This window comes from Ursus maritimus, unplaced genomic scaffold (genome assembly GCF_017311325.1).
Source record: "Ursus maritimus isolate PB19 unplaced genomic scaffold, ASM1731132v1 scaffold_24, whole genome shotgun sequence".
In the NCBI taxonomy this organism is placed as follows: domain Eukaryota; kingdom Metazoa; phylum Chordata; class Mammalia; order Carnivora; family Ursidae; genus Ursus; species Ursus maritimus.
The window spans coordinates 39,787,351-39,811,927 of record NW_024424897.1 but is presented as its reverse complement, the minus strand read 5'-3'; the positions used below and the strand labels follow the sequence as shown (position 1 = coordinate 39,811,927).

Sequence of the window (24,577 nt, the reverse complement as noted above, 5' to 3'; positions counted from 1 at the left end):
TGGCTTGGAGGGCCCCAGCTGTGGCTCGGGAACAGCTGATGGTCTCTGTTGGGAGGGCCCCTGAGAAAAGCTGGGAGAGGTCATCCACACGTCTTGTCCCTCCCCTCTAGAGGCTCTGATACATCAGCCCCTTGCTGCGTGGCCCTGCCCCTGCATGACACCCAGAACTGGTCTCTGGAGACTCAGAAATGGGTTGGAGCTTGACCTTGACCTACAGGTCTGCAGCCCTAAGGGGGGTGGGTCTAAGGCAGGAGGTGGGATCCACTCTCCTATTTCTCTCACCAACAAGGGTGAGAGTCTGACACCCCCCCACACACACTGCCTCCGCTTTCTGGGGACAAGGTCTGCAGAGGGAGAGGCTGGTGGAAGGGTCTAGGCGGAGGCCTGCTGAACGTGACTGTGGCGACGTAGCGGACGTAGAGTGTAGTGGTCCTTATGGGACGGCATAACGCTTGCTAAACTGATCCCCAGCCGGGGTCTGGTCCTCAGCCTCGTAGGGCCCAAACACGGGTTCTCTTGGACACCCCCAGAAGGTCAGCCTCCTGGAGGGACTATTACCAGTGAAGTGTGCCCACACTGCTCTGCCAGCTAGGCTGTCAGTGGGACCTCGCTCTTTCCTGGGTCTGGCATGCTCAGGGCCATTATCTAAGCACTTGCCTGTTTTTGGAATCAAGGTGGCCAGTCGCTGAATTGCTGGCCAGAGGGTAGTGGCCAGGGAAGAGGAGAGCAGAAAGCGAAGCAGAGGCCCGAGGGCTGCTTCATGCGGCCACGGTGAGGCCTGCCATCCTTCCCCGTGCCTGGCCTGGGAATGCCACCTTCTCGGGGCAGCCTTGCTCCCTTCTGGACCAACCTCCAGGTCCTCCCCTGGGTGGTGAGCTTGGCTGGTCCACCTCCCTTTACATACCATGGTGCCCCGAAGTCACATCAGCGGAGCTGCTGACCCCCAGGCCTGGCAAACAGGCTGCCACTTCCCCCAGTGGGGCTGTTACTGAGCCGGGGTCTTGGGGCCAGGGGCTCCCGTAGTCACAGCCAAGGTTGGGGTGGGCAGACAGCAGCCACGAGAGCCGGCCCTGGACCAGAACGCATACCCCTCTCCGCAGGGTGCATGAGCTGGAGGAGATGGTGAAAGATCAGGAGACCGTGGCTGAGCAGGCCCTGGAGGAGGAGGCGCGGCGGCACCGTGAGGCCTACAGCAAGCTGGAGAGAGAGAAGAGCACGGAGATCGAGCTGCTCAACGCCAGGTGGGCCCCTGCCAGGGATGGCTGGGCGGCGGGACAGGGCCTCTGCCCAGAGCCATCTGCCCTGGGACACACCCTCCACTCCTTGTCCAGGCCTGCGGCACTATCCCCACTGTACAGACTGGAACACGGAGCCTGAAGGAAAGCCCCCTGTTCTGACAGTTCTCCACTTGGTACCTGAGCACCTGGACTTGTGTGCCAGGAAGGACGTAACAGAACCTTGGTAGCGTTGTTCATACTAGGTGCAACTGGAAACAACACACATGTCTGTCCACAAGGGAACAGGTGGAAAAACTGGTCTTGCCCCTGTTCCTGGGCTGGGCCTACTGTCCGAGCTCAGAGCTCCCCCTGCTGTCAGATGCTCCCTGACCCTGAACACCTGGGTGCACTGACCCTGGGCCCCAGGGGCCAAGGTAAATGGAAAAGCGGAGCCTGGTTTTCTTCAGGCTTCTGGGCCGCAGGGACAGCTGTTGGAAGCTGAGGCCGGCAGAGAGAGGAGCATTGACCTGGGAATCTGGGTTTGTTACCCTTTAGCTCCATGACTTTGGACCTACTGTGTCCCTTCCTGGATCTCCGTTTCCTCATCTGTCGTCCCTCCCTTCCTGCCCCCGAGTGACCTACCGTGAAGGCAGGTAAAGACCGCGATGACGTCCTAGGCCTGCCCTCACTAATGACCCAGGCCAGCGAGGCCCCCTGGAGGCCACCTGGGTCCCTGGCAGAGAGGACCGCTGCCCAGTGGAGGCCAGGAGGCCATTGCTCCAGGAAGAAAGTAACAAGTGCGAAGGAGAGGGAATGTTCTGTAGGCATCAGTGGCAGAAATGGCCCTGTGCTGTTCTCGTGCCACTGACAGCCCGGCTCCCCTGCCCTCTTCTCAGGTCATTTATGATGACCTGGGCACCTGGGCTTTGTCTGCTCGTGGAATCCTGTTGGTATAGCCCCCTGTGAACACTAACACAGAGGATTGGGACCGTCAGAACCAGAGCCTACAGATGTGTCTGAGGCGGCTGCCAGGCAAGCCGAGCGAAGAGCCTGGAGGAGATGCCGAGGGGAAAAAGACAAGCAAATATTGTCATCGCTTTCTGAGTATGAGTTCTAACAGGAGGGCCCGGCCACAGCCAGCCACAGCCAGCCACAGCCAGCCGCAGCCAGCCGCAGCCAGCCACAGGAGGACTTCCTCTCTGTTTAGCAGAAAAACATCCCCCGTGTTGTTTCAGACTCGAAGGATGTGTGCAAAAAGAATCCTATGTTCTTGCTCACAGATGAGTGTTTTCTTTTATCAAAAACATAAGGATGATCGTTCAGCGTCTTTACCATTTCGCCTGGGATGACAGGAAGCTCAAAGCTGTACTATCATCTGAAATAACTATTCATATTCTCTCGCTCTCTCTCTGTTGCTTTCTCCCTTCCCTCCTCCAGGCAGCAGGGAATCGCTGCAAATTGTCCGTCTATCGTAAGATCACCTCGGTTGCTGACATTTTTGTCTTTCTCCTTTCCCCAGGGTGCAGCAGCTAGAGGAGGAAAATGCCGAGCTCAGAACAACAGTGGCCCGGCTCAAGGCGCAGACGGAGAAGCTGGATGAGGTGAGCAGCAGGTCTGGGCGTCTCTCAGACTCGAATCTTGAGCTGAATCCACAGAGAGGCCATGTTGGCCACAAAGGCCTTTAGCTGCTAGTTTCTGGAATTCTAATAGAATTGCCCTCACAGCAGCAACAACCACAGGGACTAAAGTATGAATAGTAATTTGTCTTCCTATATTTCTGATTTTCCAAAATTTTTTAGAGCGAATGTATTTTCTTATATAATGGGGGAAAACAATACTAAAAAAGAGAGAAGGAGGTTGGCTTCCGTTCGGCTGCACCTGATTCAGGTTTCATCCAGCACCACTGAAGGACCTCAGAGGCCGGCCATTTTTCAGCTGTGTTTCTTTCTAGAATCCTAAGGGACCTGGCTGTTTCTTTAAGCCGTGACTCAGGGGGCTTTGTCCAGGGGGCTGGCCGGATTGCCCCTTGGTCGAGGCGGCTAATGCAGACCCCCTCCGAGTCCCCAGGGCGTAGCGAGCCTCTCTGGGAGCTCTCTGCCCTGACCGGTCCCTCCCCCACCCCCCAGGAGCGGCAGCGCATGTCCGACCGGCTGGAGGACACAAGCCTGCGGCTGAAGGATGAGACAGACCTGTACAAGCGCATGATGGATAAGCTGCGGCAGAACCGCCTGGAGTTCCAGAAGGAACGGGAGGCGACGCAGGAGGTGGGTCCCGGCCAGAGACGGGGGCACCAGGGCTCCCTCCCGCAGCCCCGCCGCCACCAGCCTGCCTCTCTCCCACGCAGCTCATCGAGGACTTGCGGAAGGAGCTGGAACACCTGCAGATGTACAAGCTGGACTGCGAGCGGCCCGGCAGGGGTCGCAGCTCGTCCTCTAGCCTGGGCGAGTTCAGCGCCAGGGCCCGCGAGGTGGAGCTGGAGCACGAGGTCAAGCGGCTCAAGCAGGTGGGCCCCCGGAGCCTCCGTCCCCACGGGGTGGGTCTCCTCTGGGGACCAAGAGCTGCGGCGCCACCTTCGCTGACCAGCGGGGCTGCTCGGCCCCCACCTCGCCGCTCAGCAAGGCGGCTTCCTCTGGGCTGCGTCCGATGCAGACCCCAGGGCCTTTCCTTGGAGTCCTTACAAAGACAGACCCCGCTCTGCTCTCCTTGGTGATCGGGCGGAGAGCGAGACCCTACCCCGTTGCAAATTGGTGTCTTGCTGTGTTGGGTTCTCCCAGAAGCAGACCCTGAGCCCAAGGTTCCATTTCAAATGGTTTCCGGGAGCACCCCCATGATCGGAGACCAGTTGGGGGAAATGAGGTCAGGCGGGGCAGAGACCGAGCGAGGGAGTGCTGGGGAGGGAAGCCCCCATGCAGCCTGGCCTGGCCCCGGGGGCGGGAAACTGCTACATAAGTTAGAGCCCTGAGTCGGCTTCATCAGCATCCCACAGCAGTCCCCAAAGCCCAGCCCTTCCTCATGCATGACGGGGTGCCCAAAGTCCCAGGTGTGAGCAGTTAGTTAGACTCGAGGCAAGCACTAACACATGGTGCTGGCCTGTGGGGTCTGGGCAGGCCACCTGGGGGCCACCTGTACTCAGGAGCAAAGACGCCTCTGGAAAGAGTTTTCCTGGAGCAGGATTCCTGAACGTAGCTCCGGGAGGAGCCTGGATCCCGCCTGCCAGCCCAGAGACCCCAGAGCATCACTCTGCATGGAGGGCTGGTGTTGGAAAAGGAGCCACCCGATGGGCCGTGTCCCCACATGGGGCCTCAGGAGCTCCTTTTGGGCTCACCCACCCCCGGGGAGGAAGGGTAGCCAGGAGCCCTGCACCTGTCTGGAAACTCACTTCCCCTGAGCAGGCCTGTAACTCCTTCTCAGGACCCCATGGCCTCCCTAGGCCCAGGCCTTCCCCCTAAGCCTGGCAGAGGCCACGTCATCTATGGGCATCTTGAGTTGGCCATGGCACACACGAGGGGAGGGTACTGGTGGGAGTCAGGAGACAGTGAATGCCAAGAAGTGGGTTCTGGTGGGTTCTGGACGCTTCTGGGAGCTGAGGTTGCCTTTGTCCTGCTCCACAGGAGAATCACAAACTGCGGGACCAGAATGATGACTTGAATGGACAGATTCTGAGCCTCAGCCTTTATGAAGCAAAGAACCTCTTTGCCACCCAGACCAAAGCCCAGTCTCTGGCTGCAGAAATAGACACAGCCTCGCGCGATGAGGTAACGTGCCCGGTCCTTCTTGCTTTGGAGCCTCGGCCCCTCGTCTGTGAGTCCTGTCCCGCTCCCATGTGCGGTGATGACAAGCCCCAGGCCACCCCGAGCGGGAAGAGCAGACCAGAGCCGTGAGGGACTCTGGCTGTGGGTGGACTTCCATCCGTTCTGATTTCCTGCATGTGCCGGGGGAAGCCTGGCTTTGGGAACGGAGTGGAGTTTGAGTCTTCACTCTGCCAGAAACATGCCAGTGTTTCTGCCGTGCTGCCATCAGTAGGTAGGCAGGAGAGGCTAGAGCTCCTCTCCCTCAAGCCGAGAGGGGAAGGACCCCAGCCTTTCTTGAGCACCTGCTTGGAGTATATCTTCTGACAGATGGAAGGCTTCCTGGACGCTTCCATTACAGATTGGGAAACTAGGACACAAGATCACCCAACTTGTGGGGAGTGAAGCACCCAGGTCTCCAGAACCAAAGTCCATTCTTTCTGCCCCATCAGGGTATGGTTATGAAAGACCAGGCCTCCAAGATGCCCTGGCAACATTTTAACATGAATCATAACGAGTCCCTGAACCCCTTTTCCTGTGCTTGGGACACAGAGATAAGAGCTGGCCCCTAGTCTCAAAGGGCTCCAGCCTGGGGGCAGGGCCAGCATTTCATCCTAAAGGACACATCAGGAATGGACCCGCACAGGGGGAGTGGCAGGGCCAGGGGCGGGGGCGGAGAGGGGGCCATTTCAGGTAAAGGAAACCGCTAGAAGCCTTAGGAGTCTTAGGGCCGGGGGAGTTTCGGTGTCATCTTGATCATAAACGTCTTTGGCCAGTGTTCACAGCCTGTACCAAGTAATTGCTCCTGCATGGGTCCCTCCACAGGCCAGTTGAATCCACATGCCTGGGGGTGAGGCCCAGGTGTGTGCACAGCTCACACTCCTTAGGTGTGAGCTGTCGCTGCTTTGGCTTGTTTCTGGCAGCCGAGTGCTGAGGTTGGTCCTGGGGCCTGCCTTGCCTATTGTCTCCTGAGCCCCTCGGTTGTCGGGCACCGGCTCACAGCTGGGAGTCTGGGCTCCCTCTGCACCGGAGCCTGGGCCCGGCCTCTGACCTGCCTCTCCTATTCCCTCCAGCTCATGGAAGCCCTGAAGGAGCAGGAGGAGATCAACTTCCGGCTGAGGCAGTACATGGACAAGATAATCCTTGCCATCCTGGACCACAACCCCTCCATCCTCGAGATCAAACACTGAGACGAGGGCTGGCTGCAGAGCGGCCTCAGGGACCCTCAGACCCCTGGACCCTGGGACCAAGGGGCAGACCCTGCTTAAGGATGCCGCCCAAGCCGGGCCACACACACATACACACACACACACACACACACACACACTGTAAATGTATCCCTGGCCACCATGTCGTGTGTACTGGTGTGTATGTGGGGGAAGCCGTGCACGCAGCAAGGGGTGAGCGTGGGGCTGTGGGGGTGGATGACATCTGTCCCGTTCCTGTCCACGCTCTGGGTGGCCCTCGTGCAAGGGCGGGTGGTCCTGGAGGTGGGAGGGGCAAGGTTCCTGTAATAACAAGAACTGGAAGATTGTGTTTCAGAGACTGGATAAAACTGATTCTACCTCTGGGGAGAAGGATGAAAACACGCTCTAGGGAGATGGGCTCTTTCACCCCACCCCGTTCCCTCTGGGAGTGGGAGCCAATTTCTGATCTTGCCCAGGAGCTCGAATGCGCGGCAGCTGCATCCTCCCCAACCTCTCTGGCCACCTTGGAAGCCTAGGTGCTCAGGCTCTGAAAGGACGAAGGGGCCGTCCCGGAGCCCCTCCCCGGCTGGCAGCACTCCCCCCGCCCCGCGATCCTCGTGCACTGTGTGTCCAAAGGACTCGGGCTCACAGAGGAGCTGGCATGGGGCACCTTTATTCTAAGAGTTCTTGGTATTTTTAGCGTTCTCTGTACACTTCTCCATCCCCGCTTACCTACCTCTTTCTGTTTTAAGACCGTGAAAAATAAGCAGCATTTAACTTGGGTGTACAATGAAGGAATTCAAAGGAGGGAGACGGGGGGCCAGGGGTGTCTAAAGTACATGTTGGCATTGGGCCTCCAGAGACCTGCTCTGAGAGAGGAGCGCGCTCCCATCCCGGTTCGTTTCCTTCCCTCTGGCTACATTTTACAAGAAGAGAAGCACGGAGGGACTGTTTCCATGGCATCAGCCGGCAGGGAGTGGGCAGCAAGGCCCATTCTCTGCACGGCCTGGGGAGTCTGAGCTCTGGGCTTGGCTCGGGGTGGGGGGGGTGGGCGAGGCCTCCGGGTTCCAACTTTTAAAAACACTCTTGCATTCCGTTCTCGGGCCCAGCGATGTGTGCTGGTGAGAGACCGAGCTGGGGACGTTGTCGGGAAACCGTAGTCCCCATCCTCAGTGGCACGTGGCGGAAATGCATATTTTGGATTTTTAATGTGATCCTTTGTTCTCGGCAGCTGGGAGTAGATAGGGTACTTTGAGTTTTCCAGTTTCTCTCAGTGGTACATGGCTTACAACTCATTTCTTCAATCCAAATATATATAAACATGTATGGTCTTATTTTTCCCCCTGCAGTTTCTCTTGCCTTGAGCAATTCTGGTGTAAAAAGGAAAGTTTGGGCATGTTGGGGAGGGGCCTGGGGGGGCGTTCGCAGAGAAGAGAGGACAGTAGGAGGTGAGGAGGGGCTTGGGGGCTTGGGATGCATGTTGCCTGTTCACCAAGGCAGGGCTGTGGCCGGGACCAGGCTTCACTCCAGGCCAGTTAACTTCTGCTGTTGTTGGATCGCGTGATTTCTCTCTCAGCCTATGTGTGGGATTTGTGTCGTGCTGCAGATAATGGGGCTGTGTTGGTCCAACCCAGGGCTTTGGGGTCACCCACCCCAGGAAGACGAGGGCCAAGGGGTCGGTCTTCTGAGAGTGTCTCAAGCCCCTAAGATGCTGGTGTCCTTGGGCTCCTCTGGCGTCTGAGAAGCAGCAGCAGTAGAAAGAAGGCAGGAGTGGGTCTCTTGAAGATTTGCTAATAGGCAGGAATGGCCCCGAATTAAAGGAAGAGAAAGAAGACATATCATGACTTGGCCTTGGTCTGGATTTTACATTGGAAGGAGTCCTGTGGAGGCCAGCCAGATCAAGGTCCTGGTCCGTGGGGGACTCGCCCCAGGAGTGCGCATTTTATATGTAAAACTTTCTGTGCTCTCTGGCTGCATTGATATGGAATTCCAGAGAAGGCCCCAGAGGCCTGGGTTACACAGTCACTGTGGGAAGGAATTTCTGCTTTTGTTGAAAAGGGGTGGAAAAACGGGTCAGCTTGCCATATTTTGCTGCCCCCTTCCTGAAGGGGGCGCCACGGGAGCGGCCTCCCCCAGGAAGCCTGAGTCTGAGCCTGAGTCCCCCCTAGGGACCTGGTGCTGTCCCTGGGGACTCTGGGAGAGGGCTGACTTTAAAATGACACTAAACTCCATGTCACGCAGGGCTCAAGGGAAATCCAGCCTTCTTCGGCCAAAATCGTCTTCTAAAACCTAGGCGTTCATTCTAGTTGGCTTTTAAAGATCATGCGTTTTTAACTGCTCTTCCACGCGTGAAAGCTAGCCTGCGGGAGGCCCCTGCTGCCAGGGTCCCAGCCCCATGGCCCCAGTGAAGGTTCCAGAGCGGTCCTAACGGGAGCAGGTGGGGCAGACCCCGCGCCCTTCCTGGGCTTCCCCCTCCTTTGTCTGTTGTCTGGTCTACCTGCCGCTGTCAGGTGGGTACACAGGATGCCGAGCACGGTGTGCATGTCAGAGAGACAAAACATTAACTCCTAGTAGAAGTTATGTTCCATGCAGTACTCGCGACACATTCAAAATGGAGAGATTTTAAAAGTTCTGATACCTGGGCGGAATCCCCAGAGGTTCCGATTTTGTTGGTGCGGGGTGTGGCCCGGCTACTGGAATGTTCGAAGAACTCCCCAGGTGATTGTAATAGAACTGGGTGTGTTTGGTTTTGTGTTTGTTGTGGCTAAACCTGGCGACTCTACCCAGTGGGGATTGGTATTAACTCTTCCAAAGCCGAGAGGTGTTTTGGGGGCACGCGGAGGGGTTTCTACAATAGACCCACATTTTATGCAGCACTTGGCTATCCTTACATTCAACGGGGAGCCAAACTGCCGAATCAGTGAGTGAGCTTTATAAAGTTCTAGTAAAAAAAAAAAGGCATGTATTTTAAACTTCGAATTGGCCCAGTTAGACAAATTATTTTAAGTTTGTAGATTCTGAGAATTGTCAGAGGGAAATTCCTTTATTTTGCCTTTTATTTCTCCCTTACTACACACACAGCTCGAGAACCCTCCCAAGGCACGTGGATCCGAAACAGTGGTTTTCCACTTGGGCTGTGCATTGGAATAACCTGGGGAGATTTTTGAAATTCTGCTGACTGGGCTGAGCCGCGCCGCGCCGCCCCACCCCAAGATTCCAGTTTAATTGGTGTGGGTGTGGCCCAGGCATCCAGATGTTTAAAGAGCTCCCCAGGCCACGCTGATGTGGAGCCCAAGGTGGAGACTAGAAGGTTCCTAGTCAGGGATGGAAGAAAGCAGGGGTGGAAATGGCTGTTGGTTGGTTAAGCCAGGTGCTACCTTTTAAGTGGGGGTGCTGGTGGCTTTGATGGATGGTGAGAAGTGAGCAGATCCCTCACCCCAGGATGGGAGGCCAGATGCCTTCAGGAACTGGTATATCCACCTGTTCCCCTCCCCCCCCAGCCCTGAGTGGGCACGTCTCCACCTGGTGCCCATGGCGTCGCACACAGGCCCATTCTGGAGTGAGAGTAGGACGGAGTCAAGGGTTGGGGAAGGGCCATCCCCCTGAGGCAGCCCCAGAAATAGTCCTCTACTTGCACAGCTGAGCAGGGGGGGACTTGGGCTTTGTGGGTTTTGCCTCTGAGCTGTTTTCAGGCTGGTCGGAGGAGCATCACCCCAGCTCCTCCACTGTTAGTAGGCAAACCAGCATCCCGGCCCAGGTCCCGGAGGCTCCGGGCACTAGTCTGCTGGCAGGTCTGGGTCCGGTGGTCAGGAGGGCACCGTTTTGGTGCTTTTGTTCCCGTGAGGGGCTTCATAACCAGCAGAAACCCGCAGGGGCCAGTGGGGCCTGGAGGCTTAGGGAGAAATTAAGCCCACTTTTCGTGCTCTGTGGCTGTGTGTGTGCAATGCATTAGCAAATTCGAACCTGAAAGCAGGGGAGGTTTGGGGAGGGTCTCCATGCCAAGGAAATGACTGTTTGCCTGGCAGGTCCACAGCGACTCTCCGAAAGCACTAAGGAGGGTTTTAGGTTGAGGACTCAGTGTTGGCATCCTCCCTGGCTGTTCCTCCTTTGGGACTAGGGCCGCCCCTGTAGGGCGATGCTTCAGGCTGGTGGAGACGGAGACATGCCTGCTGAGGGGCCGTAAGCCAGAGGGGCCACGTTCCCCCAGGTGACTTCAAGCCAGTTCCTTCCCTTGACCCACTGACCTTAGGGACCTTCTGGGCCTGCCCTAGCCTCGTGGCAGAACAGCTCTAAGGCCCTTCTGCCGCACTCTGCTGCCTACCTGAGAAAATGAGCCACCTTCTGGAAAGGTTTCTAAAAGCATAGACCCTGAAGTGGGATGCCGTTCAGCACTCCGGTCTTGTAGGCTCCTCCTCTCTCCCTGGGGCTGTGGGGGAGGGCTGTCTGCCCTGAGCCCCCAGCAGGAGGGGGGCTGAGAATGGCATGCCACGGCCGCCCTCACAGGACCTGAGTGCTGCGGCCTGAGGGAGACGGCGCCTCCTGCCGGGCCCCTGGGGGTGAGGAGGAGACTGCACCTGTTGCTGGCCCCTGGGAGGGGTCGCATCTCCTGCCTGGTGGGGGCGCCCTCTGCTTTGCTGTGCTGCACAGGCCGTGTTTTGTCTGCATGGTTTGGGGTCCTTGTCCTTGTGCCTTTTTTCTTCCCTGTCACCATTGTACAGGAGTTTCCATGTCCCCACGGCCCCATTTCTACATCCTCTCGTCTCCCCTGGTCCTTCCCGAGCCCTGTAAATGTGTACATAGTGTCCCTCTTGGTGTCTGCGTGCCTCCACCGCCACGCCCAGTGTGCTCCCAGGCCAGGCCTCCCGCACGTTGATCCACTGGGAGAGGCTCTGCCTCCCCTCTGCTCCCTCAGCCTTGCAGATTTGGTGACTTTGTACAGAACTGTCTGCATTATGGTCTTAGGCTTGGGGGGATCAGACCCACTTGGCCCCTCGTGCAGCCTGCAGCTAGTTTAGAAGCCTCGCACACCAGGAAAGGAAAGGAAAGCACCTTCTCCCACCAACCTCTTCCCGTATTGGTGTCAATATTTCTGGAAAGCTGGGCTCGCCTTCCTCGCTGCGGGCCCGGCCCGGGCAGGGACGCATGGGTCTGCAGCAGCGCCCTGGCCCCGGGGCAAGCTCCAGCAGTGGGGCTTCCGAGCGCTTGGCAGTGGGCTGCCTTCAGGACCACCGCTGCCTGGTGTCTCGAACGAAAAGCCTTGGTCTCCAACTGGGCAGAAAGAAGAGGCTTCGGGTGCTGCCCCAGCACGTCATGAACAACTGCCGAGCTCTTCCTCCTCCACCCAAGGTGCTCAGGCCCGAGTGCCGTTAATTCCCCGACTGCAGCCTGGGCCTCCGCGGGACCCTACCAGCTCCCTTCATTCCAGCTCTTCCTGCTTGCCGGGCTGGGTCCCCCGGGGCCCTGATTGGCTAAGCCACACCTGTGGCCTCATGCCCAAGGGTGGGTTAGACGGCTTTGACTCTGTGGGAGTCTCCTTGAGTCTCACCCCAGGGGCTTCGAGGCTGGGGTGAGACCGCCACCCACCTCCAGGCCCCAGGGGAGGGAGAGGGGGGAGGCCCAAGGCTGTGTCCCAGGGCCTCGAGCTCTCCGCCTCCTCCCTGCTTCTAGCCAAGGAGCAGGCTGTCCGAGGCAGGCTCCTTCAGGAGCTCTCATGTACAGACCGAGGTGTAAATAAACCGTTTGCTTTTCTTGCCTGACTTGATGGTGAGTTTCTGTGGTTGGGGGAGGGAGAGTGGAAAAGGGGGAGACCGTCGTCTTCGGGAAGAGCAGGGGTCACCCTGCAGACCCTCGTTTTGGCCTGTGGTCCCTAGGGAGGAGATGCCGATCCCCGAAGCCCCTGTAGCACCACCATTTCCACCCCAGGGCTACGATGTTCAAAATCTTCGTGTTCTTCGCCGTGACCATGTTCCCTTTCCCAGCAAGGGCCTCCTGGGGGGGCCTCAGCTTGCTCTGGTCACTCTAATGCGGCCCCAGGGCCATCTTCCTCCATGTCTGCCACGGTGACTCCCCTGGGTCACAGGCCTAAGTCCTCCCCTCAAGCTTGGTTTCGGACCAACCTGACAGCATGAGTCCTGCTAAGCCTGGGAGCATCAAGGGGGCTCCAGGTTGAGTGGCCCAGCCCCCCAACTTTCTGCCCTCTCTTTGTCTGCCCCTTCCTCTGACTATGGGATTCCAGGGGTGGGGAAGGGATTCACAGGTTGCCCAGGTCCAGCACCTGGAGAGGAGCCTACTGTCCCTGTTGGCCATCAGGACAGGCAGGACCAGGTCCCTTCACGTCCCCACACAGCCCCTTGTGTGGTGGGTCTGCCTGGGCGGCAGGCAGCTCCCCACTCAGTGGATTTACGTGGCCTCCTGGGCCCACAGGGAAGTCCCTTCCCAACACTGGGAATTTGTCCTGGATCTCTGTTCCCTCCGTCTTCCTAATGTGCCTTTTTCCTTCCCAATTTAGTTGCCAGATTCTGTGAATAAAAATACAGGATGCCCGATTAAATTTGAATTTCAGATAATTTTTCAGCTTAAATATGTCCCACACAATAAAAACGTATTCATTCCATATCTGAAGTTCACATTTAACTGGGCATCTTGCATTTTATCTGGCGACCCTATTCTCAACCCTTTCCAGGACCCTTCTGCTGCCAGGCAGGTGTCTTCAATTCCCGAGTGCTTGCCTTGCACCCCAGTTTCGGAAATAGATTCCTTCTTATTTGCCATTACTTTTTTTTTTTTTTTTTTTGAGACTGGTTCTGCCTTTCCCACCCAGCCATCCAGAAGCAACCACTGGCCTTTCCAGAAGCTGGTAGCCCCCTTGAGCATCTGTCCATCTTGCCTCTGTGTATCTCTGTCCAAATTTCACCAGACAGAAGGACACCAGACATTGGGTTAGGCTCCACCCTAACCCAGGAAGACCTCATCTTAACATGCGCGTATCTGTAAACAGTCTATTTCCTAATAAAGCTACATTCACAGGTACCAGGGCTTAGGACTGCTGCATCTTTTAGGGGGACACAATTCCACTCCGTTTGCTCTTCTGGAGAGAGGTGGAAGCAAGCACTGCTGTGTGTACTGGTCATGCCCTCCTCACGGGTCCCTGCTCAGCTGTCCTGGAGAACCATTCCTGACAGTCTTCGCTATTTCAGACAACATCAGCCCTACGCCCCCTAGAGGTCACACAGTTCCTGCAAAGGGATTGTTGTCCGATCCCAAACTCACTAGGCCCTCACATTTAGAGTCTTTAAAAAAAATTTTTTTTAAAGATTTTATTTATTCATTTGAGAGAGAGCGAGAGAGAGAGCATGAGCAGGGGGCAGGGGCAGAGGGAGAAGCAGACTCCCCGATGAGCAGGGAGCCTGACATGGGGGTCGATCCCAGGAACCCTGGATCATGACCTGAGCCGAAGGCACACACCCAACCATCTGAGTCACCCAGGCGCCCTCATTTAGAACCTTTTAGAGTGGTCTGGGCCCAGACCAAAGTCTCCTGAAGAGGTAAAAAATATCTGGGTCTGAAATCACTCAACCAACCAATTTAGGCACTAGGGGTTGGTATAGAAAAGACAGCAGAGGCCTACGTCCTCGTGGGGAAGGGCAGCCATAGCTGACTCCCAGGCGATGAGCTGCACCTGGGAAAGGTCTGGGGGCGCTGCAGGATCAGGGGCAAGGGAATTGTGGGCAGTTGGGGATCAGGGCCGGCTTCCCTGAGGAAGGGGTATTTTAGAGGAGCCCTGGAGGATTGCAGGACCCAGGAACCACATGTGGGGGAGGCGGGTAGAAAGCACAGCCCTTGCAGGGTACTCCGGCTGGGAGGTGGGACTGGTGAGGCAGTGCAGAGCCTGGGGGGTCAAGGGTGGATCTCGTCAATCCGTGAACCAATGGTTTCATTAGCACCTGACAGATACACGGTGTAGGCCCAGGGGCAGCACTTGGACACTGAGCAAAACAGATCTGCTCTCTTCACCCTCAGGGCACAGGAGCCTCCAGCATGTGAGGATGGGAGGTTCTCAATCCTGGCTGCATATTGGAATAACCTGGGGGAGTTGAAAACCCCACAGATAGAGGCCCCAGCCCAACAGTTTGGATTCAGGGGGTAAGGCGTGGGCTGGACACCAGCGTTTTTCCAAAGCCCCCACCAGGTGATTCTGGCAGGCAGGCAGGTGTGAGGGTCACTGGTGTGTAATCCCCCTCCCCCCCAGAGATCATTTGAGGAGTCAATTGAGGCCAGGAGGAGGAAGTGGAGGCCAGGTGAGGGAGACTGGGGGGAACACGGGGAGGGAACAGCAGGTGAAGAGACCTAGCGAGCAGAGCACAGGGCCGCCTCGACTACAGAAGGATCTTAAGCCGGGGAGTGGGCTGCTCAGAGCCCAGTTTCAGAGGACAGCGGCGGGACTAGGCAGCAGCCTGAGAGAGGAAGAGCGAGATGAAGGCAGCCAGGACTCAGGTAAGACCTGGGTTGTTATTTGCTGAGTGGGATGACGAGGTGGAATTGCCAGATGTCCGTGGTCGTTTGGGCAAGGGAGCCAGGCTCCTCACGGCCGGGAGGGTCTACTCCAGCCAACCTCTCTCCAGAAAATGACTAAGCTACGTGCAAAGGTGGGCAAAGCTAGTCCCGCTGCTCCTCACTTTCACGCCGCCGGCCCGGGGCCCTCCGGCGGCAGGTGCAAGGCCAGCCACTGCCGGCAGCCCGGAGACCTGCGGCCAGCAGGGGGCGCTCGCTGCAGGAGGAGGCGGGCTCTCGTTGGGTCGGGCCGGCTAGCCAGCGGCGGCGGTCGTCTGTTTTTCCAGCCCTGGGGAAGCGGGATTTGGCATCATCTCTCCCCGTCGCTGTGCCTAATGCAGTGCGCGGCCCGCAGGAGGCAACGGCGACGTAGTGCCTGCCGGCTTCCGTGCGCTTGGGGCTTACCGTGTGCCAGGAAGCGTGCCAAGTGATTGGTGCGCTCTGGGGCATGGAATCCTCCCCGCCACCGCGAGGGGGGTGGTAGTGTGAGCCCCATTTTACAGATGAGGAAATTGAGCCACCACGGGTGACCTAACTCGCCACAAGTCACCCAGGGTTTACACCCAGGCAGCTGGTAAGGGGAAGAGTCTTCCCAGAGCGGGACTCCACGACTAGCCCGAGGAGCGGGTTGCTCAGAGCAGGGAGGCGTCGCTTCAGGCTGGAAGGGCTTCGGGAAGAAAGGATAGGTGCGGAGCCCTGGAGCCGGCGCCAGCTCTTCGGAGCAGAGGGGCTGTGAAGGGCGCCGTGGGAGCAGGTGCACGGAGGTGGGAGCTTGTATACGGAAGGATGCCCGTCTCCCTGCGGCTCGGCCGGGCTAGCCGGGCCCTACCTTACAGTGGGCTGACGGTCACTGATGCCTCAAGCCCCATAGGGCACGGTTATGGCCTCGAGGGCCAGGAAGTCGGCTTCAAACCAGTCCTTCCAGGAACTAACCAGATGGCTGGGCTGGGGCTGCAGGAAGTTCCCCTCACTCCCCTGCCATCCCTGGTGTGGCCCTCACTTTCTCTCCCAGCTCCTTGATAATGGGTTCTGACTTGGGCTCCATGATACTGGTGTGGTCTCTGGGTTAAAAAAAAAAAAATGCTACAGCCCCTCAAAGGCCCAAACCCAGAGGGCAAAGGCGCTGAAGTCTGAGCACACTTTCTCCAGCCTGTGTGATGGCACTAAGCCCCGGGGGGCCTGTGAGATCCTCATCCCTGCATTCTAGCCCCACTGGCCCCTCTGCCCGCGCCCGGCTTTCCCAGCTTATCCAGCCCAGCGGGCTACCCCTGGACTGAGAGCGGGCATCTGCTGGCCCCTGGCACAGTCTGGGCCAGACCTCAGTACCCCGGCCTGCAAAGTTGTGGGTGGGAGTGTGTTTCGGCGGAGTGAGGGGAGAGGCATGTTGTGAATGTCCACTCCGGAGGCAGTCAAGCTGGAAGGAGATGGGGAGAGCATCGAGTCCAATCTGTCCCAGCAGAGACCCCTCAAGATGAGTCTGATTTTTGAGGCTGGGGTGGAGGCAAAGGATATCCACCTCCTATCTCTCTGCGTCTCGGCAGGATCCAGCCCCAGGGCTGAGCGCCCATCAGTGTTTATACTCAGAGTCACAGTCAGTGAATGACAGGGGTGGTCAAGGCTCCAAAGACAGTCACCATGGATTTACTTCCTCCCTGCGTGCAGGCCTCTCCCCTATTGAGAGGTGGAGTTGATTTCCCCTCCCCCCAACTTTGGGCTGTCCCTATGACTACTTTGATCAATCGGTGTAAAAATGCATCATTTGTGGCAGAAGTGGTATCCTGGGGCTTCTCAGCGCTAGCCCTGCGAGGCTGCATGGAAACTTCGGTCTCCTTCTTCTCCGATGCACCCTCTTGGGCGCCTCCCCACCCCACCCCCCGCTGCCATGCTATAAGGAAGCCCAAGAAGCCACATGGTGGATAGAGGTCCAACCCAGCAGCTCCGGCTAAGTGCTTGTCATGGGAGGGAGCCACGGTGGGCCTTCCAGCCATCCCAGCACCCGATCTAACCACAGAGACACAGGACTGCCCGGCCAGCCCCCAGAACCCGAAAAGGGTCTTATCTGCAGCCTCCTGGGTTGAGGTAGGGGAGTACACAGCGGGTCTTTGGGAGGTTGCGCTCTCTCAGGCCCCTTCTCACAGGATCCATCTTCCCCGAAAGGCATCCACACAAGCATCTTGGGGAATGACTCGGTCCGCCAGTCCTCTGACCTCCCCCAAGCAGATCTCTAATGTGCAGGAGTCCCACGGAGGAGCCGGGGTGTCCCTGACAGCAGGCTCACCTTCAGGGAAAGAACGGGTCCCAGGGGCCGGAGCTGCCTGGCCAGTGGTACTCACTACAGCTCCTGCCTCATTTTAGGGCTTCTGAGGGGGCCTGCGTTTTGTTTTCAGCCCATGACCCACCTGTGAGCCCTCCTGGCTCCTTTAAAGTCCACAGGCCCCTTGAAACCTCTTGTTGAGCGAATGTTCCACTAACACGTGGAGGAGTCGGGGAAAGGGAATTGAACTAACCCCCGAGAAGGTGAAGAGAGAGAGAGGAAAAGACCCAACCGCACTAACCCTAAGTATGAAAAGCAGCCTTAATTTAAATGTCTACACGTGTGGCCTTATTCTCTCTAAAAAGGTTTCAAGTCGTGTTGACTTTCTCTATCAACGGCAGCCTTAAATTTAGAGCTTTCGTGCTGGCAAAGGGAGCAGGAAACCTGACCCAGGGGAAGTGTCAGGCTGCTGTGAAGAAAGAAGATGAAGTGGCATCTCACCCCCCTGCTAACTTCAGCAGTGAATAATGAAGAAGGTGTTCAAGTTTTAATTAACGCGGGCCTCTGAACTCTTCCATTTTGTAACTAAGGAAACAGGTTAACTACCCACTGAGGGGACCCTGGGCATGGCCCCTCCCACATTCATCCAGCATCTTACAAGTTGTAATTCCTCCATGCAAATAAGCACCAGCCCACACACCGAGAACCCACAACCCTACTTGTACGTAACCTGTTGCATCAATGAACTGTCACTGCTAGGTAACAAGGCCCCCTCAGAACGTGGTGGCTTGCAGCAGGAGCCAGTCATCATTTTCACCATTCTGTGGCTCGGGTGGCAGTTTCTCTGCTGGGTGTGCACGGAGCTGCATTCAGCTGAAGGGTCGGCTGGGCTGGAAGGTCCCAGATGGCCGCACTGATGTTGTAGCAGGGGGTGCTGGCTTTCAGCGGGGAGACCTGTCATGGCCTCTCCTCCTCCATCAGCTAGACTGCCTTCCTTCCCCGGTGGGCTCTAAGATATCACAGGAGGAAGCTGCAAGGTCTCTTGAGACCCAGGCTTGGGTATTTACTCAACATCACTTTTGCCATGTTCTACAAGTCAAGGCAAGCCAGACGGCCTGCGCATGTCCAAAGGGGGTGGGGCATAGACTCTGCCTCTGGAAAGGGAAAGCAGCAAAGCATGGGAGACTTCATTTAATCTATCATGCCCGTCTATTTAAAATTACAACCCTCCCTCCCACCTCCAGAACATTCTATCCCTCTTCCCTGCTGATTTTTCTCCCTAGTACTTATCCCCGTCTGATAGAGTATATGGTTTGCTTATTTAAGAATAGAAGCTCCAGGAGGGCAGAGGGCTGTGCTGCTGAGTTCCCGCAATAGCTCCAGCACCGAGAACAGGGTCTAGCACATAGTAGGTGCTCAGTGAGGATTTGTTAAAGGAATGAATGACGGGATGCCTTTACTGTTGTGCTATATGGAGGTGGGGATGACCTGATCTTTGCCGCTAAGGAGCTCTGTGTTTCTGGAGCCAGCTCTCAACCTTTTGGTTAAGTTTCACAGCATATCTGCCAATGCAAGAGCTCAGTCTTAAAAATGGTACATAAGTTTAGAAAACAGAAGTTAGACCATGTCCTTACGGATGCTCGCTCCTGGAAGGAGACAGAACCAGGCTCCTAGGCCTGCCGGCTAAGAAGTGGATCCGGACAGACCCACAGTGACCCCACCAAGGAGCAACCCCAGGGCAGCCCAGGGTTGGCTGTGACTCAGAGTAGGGGGTGAGAGAGGGGGTTAGGCTTTTTTGTTTTTAAGGTACTTTTATAAACCAGACTTTACTTTTTAGAGCAGTTTTAGATCCACGGCAAAAGTGAGTGAGAGTTCCCGTATTACCCCCTCCCCCATGCACAGGTTCCCTCACGATCAACATCTCGCACCAGAGTTGATAAAGTGATCCACTTCTAAGGACATGGGAAACGCTCATCCTACAGCGGTAAGTGAGAAAAACCAGGACACCATGAAATCTACAAATGTGAAAACAGGAGTCTGACTCTTCTGGGTTCTATATACTTGATTGCATCCAATTCACCACTTAAAAAGCTATTTTATGTGCCATTAAAAAGGGAAAAAATACTACCAATTAATTATAAGACTCTATCAACTAATCAGTTGTCATCCTAATTTCTAATTTGTTAAAATGTGAGAAAAAAACCTGCATCCGAGAATAAGTAAATTCCGGTGTGTACTATACACACAAGAATGTGGGCCCTGTGCTTCTCTCTGGTGGTGACTACGGATCCTTTATATTCTCCTCTTGATGCTTTTAAACACTTTCCTGCTTCTTCAACAAATGGTGTTGGGAAAGCTGGATGCTTCCTTATGCCACATACAAAAATTAACTCAAAATGGATTAAAGACCTAAACACATGACCTGAATTGATCTAGCTCTTGGGGGAAAAAAAAAACAGGGGAAAAGCTTCATGACATCAGAGCTGGCAATGACTTCTCGGATATGATATCAAAGCACAGGCAATGAAAACAAAAACGGACCAATAGGAATGACTATACCAAACTTAAAACTTCTGCACCATAAAGGAAACAATCAACAGAGTGAAAAATCAACCTACAGAATGGGAGAAAATATTAGTCAACCATGTATCTGATAAGAGGTTAATATCTAGGATATACAAAGAACTCCTACAACCCATCAATTAAAAAAAAAATAACCAGAATAAAAAAATTGGCAAAGGACTTGAATAGACATTTCTTCAAAGAAGATACACAAATATGCAACCAGCATATGAAAATATGCTCAACATCACGATCAGGAAAATGCAAATCCGACCACAATGAGATACTACGTACGACATGCCCACCAGGATGACCAGTGTTAAAAAATAGTACTGGCACAGATGTGAAGAAATTTGAACCCTCGTGCACTCCTGGTGGGAATGTAACACCGTGCAGCCACTATGGAAAACAGTATGGAGTTTCCTTGGAAAAATTAAAAATAGAATTACCATAGGATCCAGCAATCCCACTTCTAGGTTATATATCAAAAGAATTGAAGACCTATTTGCAAACCCGTATCCACTGCAGCACAATTCACAAAAGCAAAGAGGTCAAAGTAAATTACATGTTCATTGAGGGATGAACGGATTAAAAAAAATACAACGAAATATCGAGCTTAAAAAAAAAAAAAGGAAATCATATCATGTGACAACATGGGTAAAACTTGAGCGCATTATGCTAAGTGAAATAAGCCAGGAACAAAAAGACAAATACTGTAGGACTGCACCTGGGCGAGCTACCCGGAGCAGCTTCTCTCTGAAACACAGTACCTAGAATGGTGGTTGCCAGGGGCTGGGCAGAGGCTGGGGAAGGGGAGTTCAGTGAGTGGGTAGGGTTTCCGTGAAACTTCCATTTGTTGCACAACGACGTCCAGAGAGTAGACACTACATTTTTAAATGGTCAAGATGGTAAACTATGTTTTTTAGCACACACAAAAACAGCTTTCCTAGGTTTCCCCAAATCGCCACAATCTATACTTTTTTAAAAGTTCTATAAATAAGCAAGAATGACTTTGGCAATGGCGGTGGTGGGGTGAGCAATGGGAATGACTACACCAAACTTATAACTTGCCATTAGCCTGATTTGTGTCCCCCCCCCCCACACCCCGGGGGCTGGCAGTTGGCCCCGTCCTGCCCTGGGAAAAGGGCTCTTCTCCCACACACCTCTCCCAAACAGACGCTGTGGCCACAGGCCAAACAAGGACAAAGGGGCCTAATTTCCTTTTTTTCTTTTAATTTAAACAAAACGCAAGATCTACAAAAAAGTATACAGTATCATAATAAGCACCCATATTCCCACCATTTCAGCTTCTTGGCTTTTCATAGAACAGAAACCAAACATCACCAACAAAGTTCCTTTTGTCCCCTATCCCCAGCCAGTCTCCTTTATATTTTACTCTTACCTACTTTGTACGTCTTTCCCTTTAATAAATGGTTAGTATTGTCCTATATCCTGCTTTTTTAAAAATCGTATGTGCTTCTGCGCACTACCTACGCTGACCATCATTCCTTTGAATCTAGGTCATTCCTTTTAATAAGTGACCCACTGTTCCATGGCACAATCAGCTTCCTCCGTCCAGGTGGCCTCCCGTTCACTCCCATGAGCACTGTCGCCACGAATATCCCTGGGGGCATCTCCTGGTGCGCCCCCGTCGGTTCCTCCGGAGCAAGGCCATCTCGTCTAAACAGATACTTACGCGGAGTCTCCCGTGCCAGGGGTGGAAGGGCAAGGGCGGAGCGTGAACAGGCCGGGGAGGTTTTCCTCGCGCAGGCCGCCGCTCCTGCGGAGTCAGCGAGGGAGGGTCCTCTCCCCTCGCCCCGGGAGCCTGGCCCTCCTCCCTCCCGGCTCCCTGCACGTTTCTCCAAGGCCAGTCCCGTCCATGCCTGCACCGCCCTTCTTGCCCCCTCGGCTCCCGGTGGGCTCGGCCCGAACCTCCGCCGCTGCCCGCGTAATCTGCAGACCGCACGGAAAAGACCCGGCCAAGGGCACACGGCGGCGCGCGGCCGCCCGGCCCTGGCCCGCTCGCGGCCGCGGTCTACGCCTCGGCTCGCGTCGTGGCAGGCGCCGGTCGTGGTTCTTCTCCGTCTGGGCTCCCGGCCCCGCCGTCGCAGCCGCCCCTAGCGAATCCCAGGCGGGCCTCTGCCCCGTTCTCCCGGGGACCCGGGAGGAGGGCGGGACCGGGCCGGCGTGCCGCGAGTTCGGGTCCAGCCTCCGGCAGGAAGCGGACGCCTAGCCTCTGCCCTGGGCCCGCCCTGAACCCGACCGGGCGTCGGGCAGAGCGGGGTCTCGGAAGGCGGGTCTGGAGGGGCGGGCGGGGGCGGGGCCGGAGGCGGGGCGCCGCCCTTCCCGCGCCTGCGCCGCCTACCCTCCACTGAGAGCTTCCACCGCTCGCTCGGCTGTCAGGCGCGGTGGCCAAGTGGTAAGGCGTCGGTCTCGTAAACCGAAGATCGCGGGTTCGAACCCCGTCCGTGCCTGGGGCTTGAGGTTGGGGCTTTGCTGTGGGGCTCCGTGGTCCTCACGTGCGCCGTCCCTTAACTGCGAGGCATTTTTTACTTTTCCAGCTTCAGTTCGGCCGTCCTCGGGCCTTCCCCTCCCCCAGGCTGCGCAGTCAGGAGCGCAGGCCGGGCCAGAGCGCGGTGGCTCGCCACAGCGCTCGGTCCCCTCCACGCCGCGCTTCGCTGTCAGGACCCGCGTTTCGTGCCCCCGCCCCGCGCAGCCCTCTTGCCCCGCCGCACGACGCCGGCCGAGACGCTTCTGGGATCCCTGTGATAGCGGTGGGGACACCGAGGCCCCAGGGGAGGGCCCACGCTAGGCAGTGATGTCGCCAGCGGGGGAGGGGCGCTCCGGTGTCTCTGGGTTTGCGTGTCTTAAGGGTGGGAGAACTTTCCAGAAAGGACGTTGGAATTTCTGGAGCAGTGTTTTCTGGCTTCTGTGTGTTCCATGAAAGGTGAGGTATCCACCGGTGCTTACCTCCTGCTTTCTTGTTTAGGAAGCGAACACATCGCTCAACGGGTGGGCGCTTAGTCCTTTCCCAGCCCTTGTGAACTGACCGTTTGAGTCTGGTGCCTGCCCGTGTGATCCTCTCAACCTGGCCCCTAGCCGGTTATGACATTCCCCTAGTCATCTCTAGGATAAACAGCCCAATTTAATATGACGTGATGTTGAGACCTCTCATTCCCGAATCACTCTAGTCCGTCTGAACCCTTCTTTAATTGTGATCCTCAGCACTGAAAATACTACTCCAGAGATAGTTTCATGACTGGAACTTCGCCTCCCTCATTCTGCATCCCATACTTCTATGAATGTGACCCCAAATCACATTACCTTTTCAGAGGCCCCACAACACAGTTGACCATGGGGAGGTTCAGGTGGATTGAATGTCAGCAGAGCCTCTGAGGTAATGTCTAGAGTTATCAGAAGACGGGATGCAGGGCTCAGGGAGCAGGGAAATATAGTGATCTTTTCCCTAAGATGCCAATAAGTGGAAGAAATGCTCTTGGCTTTTGAAAGGAATGCTGAGCTAGGGACTCAGTGTTATCATGGAATTGTTAGTAAATGCAAATTGAGACAGATCCCAGATATTCAGAAATAGGAAGAGGAAAGGTCCCAAATTACTGGATATTGCCTTGAATCTTATCCCTTAAATTGGATTTGTAATGAGAAGAAACTCCAAGATTAGACATTGGGTTTTCTGTAGTCACTGGAGTGGAGAATTTCACCCTTGCAGGTGCGGGCGATGAACCAAGCCGAAATCAATAAAAGAGGGTCAAGGTTCAGAAGAAATCAACATACAGATGTTGGAAGAAACATGGGCCCCTAAAGGTAAAGGGACAGAGGCAAGAGTCAAGTACGGATCCCAGGTTAAGGTGGGTGAGGGGAGATGGAAGTGAAGGAGGGGCCGATCCAAGTACCAGGGTGAGCATGGGAGCAGAGGTCTTGTGGTTACCTTGAAGGCCCACGGGTATCTACACCCACCTCTGTGGGCTGCGGGTAAGTCATTGGCTTAAAGCGTGAGGGCCGAGGCAGAAAGAGATACCTATGTTGAGTTTATGGCATGACCTCTATTAAATCACTGATATACCCTATACTTCAACTTCCTTTGTTGCAAAATTGGAAATTTGAAAGAGATGTTTCCGAAATACCTCGTGGCCTGAAATACGGTTTCTGCCTCAGAGCCCAGACCTTGCAGAAGCAAGGGGACCTCAAGGCTGTCCCACCCATCTTTCTCATGGCTGCCAACGTGGTGGAAAATAGTAGTCCCTTTCCCAGTGGGGTTGGTCATCATGACCTCATGAGGAGATCTAGCTGACTCTGGCTCCCCCATCCAGAGAGTTACAGTCAGTCCCCCCTGATGGGCAGGACGAGAGCTGCAAAGGCCTCCGTTCTTGATACACTTTAGTCTGTCTGTCCCCTTCTTTAATTGTGACAAGCAGCACAGAAGAGACTAGTCCAGAGACAGTTTCATTGCCTGCCAGTTTCCCCTTGCTCAGACCTCCTCCTATATCCTCCCCCCAGGGTCTAGAACAGAACACAGGGCCTCTGGCTCTCTCCACTTTGAGAGGCATGCAGGCAGACGGCCATTTGTGGGCAGTTAAAACCTCCAGGATATTTTAAAAATATACACTACTTTAGGTCAGGCCTCTTCCTCCCTGTACGTGAATGTAATTTAACTTAACAGCAGAATTTGGCAAGTATATCTATTTTGCCTTCTGCTGTCAGTTTGAATCCAATATTCTAGCCTAGAGAGAGATATTTTTACATCTTTTGCTGCACAATAAAGCACAGATTCGAAAGCCACACACGTCAGGTCAATGTCTTAATGAATTATAAGAAGAATACCGCTCAGGTCAGAGAATGTTGCCAGGCACCCCAGAAACCTCATTTTTGTGCCCTCACTCAATCACAGCCCCCACAGCCAGAAGTCACCATACTCCCCGCTTGTATAGAATTCACTTCCTTGCATTTTTACCTATCACCTAGTTGTGCCTCTTTATACCCTATAGTTTAACTTTGTTCATC

At 55.4% G+C, this 24,577-nt stretch overlaps 1 protein-coding gene and 1 non-coding gene across 2 annotated transcripts in view; both read left to right on the top strand.

Annotated features, from left to right (window-relative positions):
* The window catches only part of RAB11FIP4 (RAB11 family interacting protein 4), a 37,351-nt gene extending 25,403 nt beyond the window's left edge, over positions 1-11,948 (top strand). The window contains exons 8-13 of the mRNA XM_040641024.1: positions 1,101-1,241; positions 2,737-2,818; positions 3,344-3,481; positions 3,562-3,720; positions 4,829-4,972; positions 6,079-11,948. Coding sequence (XP_040496958.1) covers positions 1,101-1,241; positions 2,737-2,818; positions 3,344-3,481; positions 3,562-3,720; positions 4,829-4,972; positions 6,079-6,195 — 781 coding nt within the window. The 3' untranslated portion in view covers positions 6,196-11,948. The remainder of the gene's footprint in view (positions 1-1,100; positions 1,242-2,736; positions 2,819-3,343; positions 3,482-3,561; positions 3,721-4,828; positions 4,973-6,078) is intronic.
* A 10,012-nt stretch (positions 11,949-21,960) lies between these two features.
* Positions 21,961-22,032, top strand: TRNAT-CGU. Its single transcript has one exon. It is a non-coding gene; the product is annotated as a tRNA-Thr (tRNA).
* The last annotated feature ends 2,545 nt before the right edge of the window (positions 22,033-24,577 follow it).